At 40.4% G+C, this 6846-nt stretch overlaps 1 protein-coding gene across 1 annotated transcript; it reads right to left on the reverse strand.

Annotated features, from left to right (window-relative positions):
- Window positions 1–370: 370 nt before the first annotated feature.
- LOC117131541 lies at window positions 371–6846 on the reverse strand. Its single transcript, XM_033283637.1, has 8 exons — window positions 5808–6846; window positions 4635–5747; window positions 4091–4337; window positions 3006–3643; window positions 2105–2873; window positions 1587–1951; window positions 584–745; window positions 371–529 (listed from the first exon to the last, which is right to left on the reverse strand). Exons 1-8 carry the CDS (start codon window positions 6204–6206, stop codon window positions 371–373), a joined length of 3852 nt encoding a protein of 1283 aa, XP_033139528.1. The 5' UTR covers window positions 6207–6846.

The raw sequence follows: 6846 nt of genomic DNA on the forward strand, positions 1-6846 counted from the left end.
CAAGGCAAAGAGAAGGAGGCGAGTTCTAGCTTGAGAGCTCTAGGGTTTTCTTTAAAAGAAAAGTTTATGATTATTCAAAGTCTGCCCCAAAAGTGGGCTTGCGAAAACATATAAATAGGACTAAGGGAACAGGCTCCACTTAGGTCACGAAAGTACAAATAAGGAAACAAACTATAATGTAAAACATGAAATAAGGTCATGAGGCTTCTTAGCCTTGGATCGAACTTGGCACTTGGGATAAGTGTGAAGCAAGTTGTGGCCTCGTTAAAAACCTTCTCTGGAAAACCCATTTGGGACAAAACCAAGAGTAAGGGAAAAAGAGCACACACAAAGAGCTTGGCCTAGTTGCTAGATTCGTCCAAGAGACTTGCTAGGCAAGTTGATCTTCCATGGTAATGATCATCAGGTTGGTGTGGCATTGCTCCGGGATGAATGGCCACATATCCTCACTTGATGCTTGTTTCTCCTTAACCGGTTCTGCATCCTTTAGTTCATCTTGCTTCAAGCTTGGTTCACCAGCCAGTTTAACCTGTCCAAGATCAGAAGCAAGTATCATGCTCTCATTAAATTTATGTTGAAGTACCTTAGCTCTTTGTCTAGTGATAGCTCCCTTGAATACGGTTGGTACTGGCACTTCTTGGACTGTCTCTGATTTGGTTATGTTGCTGATCATGTCCTGGATATCAGGTTCAGTTAAGTCTGGTTCCGGCTCTGGTTGAATATCCTCATCAAGTTCTCTATCACCCTAGCACCAAAAGAATACCCAAAGATGTTACCATTCTCCTTGAACATCTTAATGAGAGCATCAAGGTCGGATCTCCTTAGATACTCTTGATCATTGTTCCCACGGTTGCTTGATGCTCCAGTGTAGGCTACAAGAGACTTTCCATCACCTGCCTCACTAATGAACTCCTAGGATGCTTCTTTGGATTGAATTGGATAGATCCTTGTATAAACGAATCAGAGACTCAAGTTTATCAAGGTGATGGATCGTTTGGTGACACAAAGAGTTGCGGAATGGCTCCTTGATACTCCTAGATGACTAGCTTGGATATTACACACCAAAATAGACACCCTTAGTTGTTGGATATGACACACCAACGAGATTCACTCAAGACTTGATGAGAAGTAAAGAGAGAACAAAGAAATCTGATAGATTTGTAGAAAAAGGATTGTGTTTAAAAGAGAGAACGCAAACACACTTATATAGAGAAGTATGGAACAGGCTCCATATTCTCGAGATCATTAAAGGGAACAGGCTCCCTTGGAACTACAACAAAGACTAAAGACTTATTCAAATTCGAAAAGAGTTTTTAAAACATGAAATAAAAACCATAGTTTAAAAATAACCTAAGGTGGAACCGTGATACATCATCTAAGGTTTATGTAAGTAACTTGTGGCCTCATTAAAAACCTTCCTTTGGAAAACCCAATGGGACAAAACCAAAGGCTAGGAAAAGAGCACACACAAGCACTTGCTTAGATGATGATCAGTTTGAAACCATTGCTTGAATGGTGATAAGAGTGTCTTGATTGATCAAACGTCCATCAAGACCGTCTTCTTGCTTCCATGAGATCATAAGTAGACTTCCAACAGCTTCTTTGAGTCTTCTAGCTTTGGCGCGAGTGATGGGACCTGGTGGAATGACTAAGGCATCATCTTCTTCCCTTGATTGGTCTTTGAACTCTTTATCTCCATCCTTGTGCCGGTCCATGATCATATCATCCCCTCCCTCTTGAAAAGGATTTGTCCTCAAATCTGGCTCATCTGCAAAATAAGGAACCAAGTCAGTGATATTAAAACTATTGCTCACATCATACCTTCCTTGGAGATCCAGCTTGTAAGCATTGTTGCCGATTTTCTTTATGATCTCAAATGGTCCATCAATCCTTGGCATGAGCTTGGATTTCCTCTCATTAGGAAATCTTTCTTTCCTTAGGTGAATCCAGACTTGATCACCCACTTCAAAGACTCTTTCACGCCTCCCCTTGTTTGCTTGTTTGGCATATTGCTTAGTCTTCTCTTCTATGTTGCGCCTTGCTTGTTCATGAAGTTGTTGTACCTTCTCTGCCTTCTTCTTGCCATCAAGACTAACTCTTTCACACTCAGGTAAAGGTATTAGATCCAAAGGAGAGATGGGATTGAACCCATAAACAATTTCAAATGGAGAAAACTTAGTAGCAGAATGCACAGCATGATTATATGCAAATTCACAATGAGGCAAACAATCTTCCCATGATTTCAAGTTCTTCTTTATAATTGCACGCAAGAGTGTACCAAGAGTTCTATTAACTACTTCAGTCTGACCATCAGTTTGTGGGTGACAAGTAGTAGAAAATAATAGCTTAGTGCCTAGTTTAGACCAGAGAGTTTTCCAAAAGTAGCTTAGAAACTTAGTATCTCTATCAGATACAATAGTCTTAGGCATGCCATGTAAACGCACAATCTCCTTAAAGAACAAGTTAGCTACATGCAATGCATCATCAGTTTTATGACAAGCAATGAAGTGTGCCATCTTAGAAAATCTATCAACTACCACAAAGATTGAATCTTTACCAGTACGAGTTCTAGGCAATCCAACAATGAAGTCCATAGAGATATCATTCCAAGGATGATAAGGGATGGGTAAAGGCGTGTACAAACCATGGTTTTGGACTTTGGACTTAGCTTGTTTACAAGTTGCACACCTTTCACAGAGTCTTTCCACATCTCTTTTCATCCGCGGCCAGTAGAAGTGATCCTGCAAGGTCTTGAGAGTTTTTGCGACACCAAAATGTCCCATGAGGCTTCCTCCATGAGATTCCCTAACAAATAAATCTCTCAAAGAACAATTAGGCACACAAAGTCTATTATCATAGAAAAGAAATCCATCCTGCCTAAAGTAATGTCCAGCAGCAAATTTCTCACAAGACTTATAAGCATCTTTAAATTCAGGATCATTCTCATACATTACTTTAATCTGCTCAAATCCTAATAGCTTAACATCAAGAGTGTTCAAGAGAACATACCTTCTGGATAGTGCATCAGCAACTATGTTTTCCTTACCTTGTTTATACTTGATGACATAAGGAAATGTCTCAATGAACTCAACCCACCTTGCGTGTCTCTTGCTGAGTTTGTTTTGGCTTTTAAGGTACTTGAGAGACTCATGATCAGTGTGAATGACAAACTCCTTGGGCCATAGGTAATGCTGCCATGTCTGCAAAGCCCTCACCAAAGCGTAGAGTTCCTTGTCATAAGTAGCATAGTTGAGAGTCGCTCCTCCTAGTTTCTCACTGAAATATGCTATGGGTCTCTTCTCCTGCATAAGAACAGCACCAATTCCAATTCCTGAAGCATCACATTCAATTTCAAAAGTTTTATTGAAATCAGGAAGTATAAGAAGAGGGGCATTAGTAAGCTTCTCTTTTAGGCATTGAAAGGCAAGTTCTTGTGCTTCTCCCCATTTGAATCCAACTTCTTTCTTGATCACCTCAGTCAATGGAGCGGCTATGGTGCTAAAATCTTTTACAAACCGTCGGTAGAAGCCAGCTAATCCATGGAAGCTTCGCACTTCACTGATGGTTTTAGGAATCGGCCACTCTTGTATTGCTTTCACCTTCTCTTGATCTACCTTTACTCCATCTGCACTCACAACAAAGCCTAGAAAAACCAAGTGATCCGTTCCAAAAGTACACTTCTTAAGGTTAGCAAAAAGAGATTCCTTTCTAAGCACATCAAGAACAGCTCTAAGATGTCCTATATGATCATTAAAGCTCTTACTGTATACAAGGATGTCATCAAAGTATACCACAACAAATATGCCAATGAATGATCTAAGAACATGATTCATTAATCTCATGAATGTACTAGGTGCATTGGTTAATCCAAATGGCATGACTAACCACTCATAAAGACCATGTTTAGTTTTGAATGCAGTTTTCCATTCATCTCCTTCTTTCATCCTAATCTGATGGTATCCACTTTTCAAATCAATCTTAGAAAATATGCAGGAACCATGCAATTCATCAAGCATATCATCTAATCTAGGAATAGGATGGCGATACTTTACAGTGATGTTGTTGATGGCTCTACAATCAACACACATGCGCCAGCTTCCATCTTTCTTAGGCACAAGAAGCACTGGTACTGCACATGGGCTCATGCTCTCACGGATATGCCCCTTTGCCATCAACTCCTCAACTTGTTTTTGCAGTTCTTTAGTCTCCACGGGATTAGTCCTATAAGCTGGCCTATTTGGAAGTGTAGAACCAGGAACAAAATCAATCTGATGCTCAATCCCTCTAAGAGGTGGAAGACCAATTGGATTATCTTCAGGAAATACATCTTCAAATTCCTGTAAAAGACACTTAATTTCACTCGGATATACCGGTGTTGGGTCAGTAACATTCAAAAGAGACTCTTTAAAGATAAGTAAAAGAATAGATTGATGAGCATTGAGAGTTCTTTTGATTTCACCCGATTTGGCATAGAGACTATGCTGCTTCTTTGATTCAGGTTTGAGGTCTATTTCTTTCTTCTTTTGTAGCTGCAGTTGATCTTGATGAACTTCCTTTGGTGTTAGAGGAACCAGCACAGTCTTCTTTCCTTTGAACTCAAACGTGTGCTTGTTGGTGTAGCCATCATGTATCACTCGTCTATCTGATTGCCATGGCCGACCAAGAAGGATATGTCCAGCTTCCATAGGCAATACATCACAGAGAACCTCATCCTCATACCTTCCAATTGCAATGGGAACCGAAACCTGACTAGAAACCCTCATTTCTCCTTCTTCATTCAACCATTGAAGCCGGTAGGGCTTTGGATGTTTCTGTACTTGGAGGCCAAGCTTCTTTACCATAGTTTCACTAGCTACATTCACACAACTTCCTCCATCAATGATAAGACTACAGACCTTTCCTTGCACAAGGCACCGAGTGTAGAATAGATTCTCTCTCTGTTCTTGCTCTTCAGCTTTACTTTGCAAACTCAAAGTTCTTCTAGCCACCAATAACCTTCCTTTCACGGGTTCTTCTTCATATTCTTCTTCAATAAGCGCCTTACACTCAGACTCTGAAAGCTCATCCTCAGATTCATACTCTCCATTCTCAAGAAGAATCATGATTCTTTTATTGGTGCACTCATTTGCATAATGGCCTCTACCCTGACACTTAAAGCACTTAACATCTCTAGCTCTTGCACTTGAAACCTCGGCCTTTCCTTTATCCTTGCTGTAAAAGGAATTTGGCTTTGAGTCTTCTTTCAGTTGCGGTTTGCTTTCCTTTTGATAGCTAGACTTTTCTTCTTTAGTTCCCTGAAGTCTGGTGTTGTAACGAGAATGAGAATGGCCCTTCCTCTTAACTTGTTGCTCAACTAGTATAGCTTTGTGAAGCATCTCTTCTATCTCCACATAGTGCTGCATCTCAACATTATCTTGTATCTCTCGGTTGAGACCTCCTAAGAACCTAGCCATAGTAGCTTCTTTATCTTCAGAAACACGAGCTCTCAGCATCAACAGCTCCATGTCTTGATAGTATTCTTCAACAGATCGAGATCCTTGGGTGAGTCTTCTTAACTTCTGGTGCAAGTCGCGATGATAGTGATTTGGCACAAATCTTTTACGCATGAGAGCCTTCATCTCGTGCCATGTTTCAACGGGATACTCTTGGTTAAGTCTCCTGGTAGTCACAAGCTGGTCCCACCAACTCAGCGCATAGTCATGGAACTCAGTTGCTGCTATCTGAATCCTTTGGGCATTGGTGTAGTGCTTACAGTTAAACACCAACTCCATCTTCTTTTCCCATTCCAAGTAAGCATCCGGATCAACTTTGCCATGGAAAGGAGGTATCTTCAGCTTTAAACCAGCAAGATCATCTCTGTAAGTTCTCCTTTCATCATGATCTCTTCTATGTCTCCTTCTACTATCTCTAGAAGAGGAACTGCTGTGCGTGGCTCGGTTACGCTCATAGTAGTGGTCTGTTTCTTGTGATTCAGCATGCTCTCTCGGGGTTTCATCACGTCTTTCTCGTCTAGACTCATTGCTATGACCTTGGCCCGTAGCTTGCCTTATCTCTTGCCTTATTTCATCGCGAAGTTCCTTCATACTGCTCTTGATCATATCAGCAACGGTAGTGATCATCGTTTGGTTTAATTGCTCAGTCATCTGATCTCTCAATAACTTGTTCTGTCTCACGAGTTCTGCTTCATCTTCCGACTCTCTCACCATGGTACCTGATTCAGAAAACACTCAAACAAGTAAGATGTTCACAAGAATCAAATCAGAACAATTAGTCGACGCGGAAACAACTTTCAAAAGATAGAAAACTTGCAGATCACGGATTAGAGAATTCAAATCGACAAGACTAAGATTAGATCTATCAATTTTGGATTTATGCAGATCAGATTCAAGACAAATAAGAACAGATCTATCACAGAAACAACACAAATCAAGTTATTCAGCAAGTGATTCGACAGATCAAGCGATTCGATTACTTCCTTCACACGGATCGGATGAGTTTGATTCAAAATATGATAAGAACACTTAGATCTAATAGGATTCAACACAGACGATTAGCAATCAGGTGATATGCTACTCAGATGATACGAGAAACAACAACAGATCGCAGATCTATCAATGGTAATCAAAGAAGTTGAAAAGTTTATTTGAAACAGAAGAGAAATCGAAAACTTCCCAATCCAAAGCAGCTCTGATACCACTTAATGAACTCCTAGGATGCTTCTTTGGATTGAATTGGATAGATCCTTGTATAAACGAATCAGAGACTCAAGTTTATCAAGGTGATGGATCGTTTGGTGACACAAAGAGTTGCGGAATGGCTCCTTGATACTCCTAGATGACTAGCTTG

This window comes from Brassica rapa, unplaced genomic scaffold (genome assembly GCF_000309985.2).
Source record: "Brassica rapa cultivar Chiifu-401-42 unplaced genomic scaffold, CAAS_Brap_v3.01 Scaffold1026, whole genome shotgun sequence".
Lineage (NCBI taxonomy): Eukaryota > Viridiplantae > Streptophyta > Magnoliopsida > Brassicales > Brassicaceae > Brassica > Brassica rapa.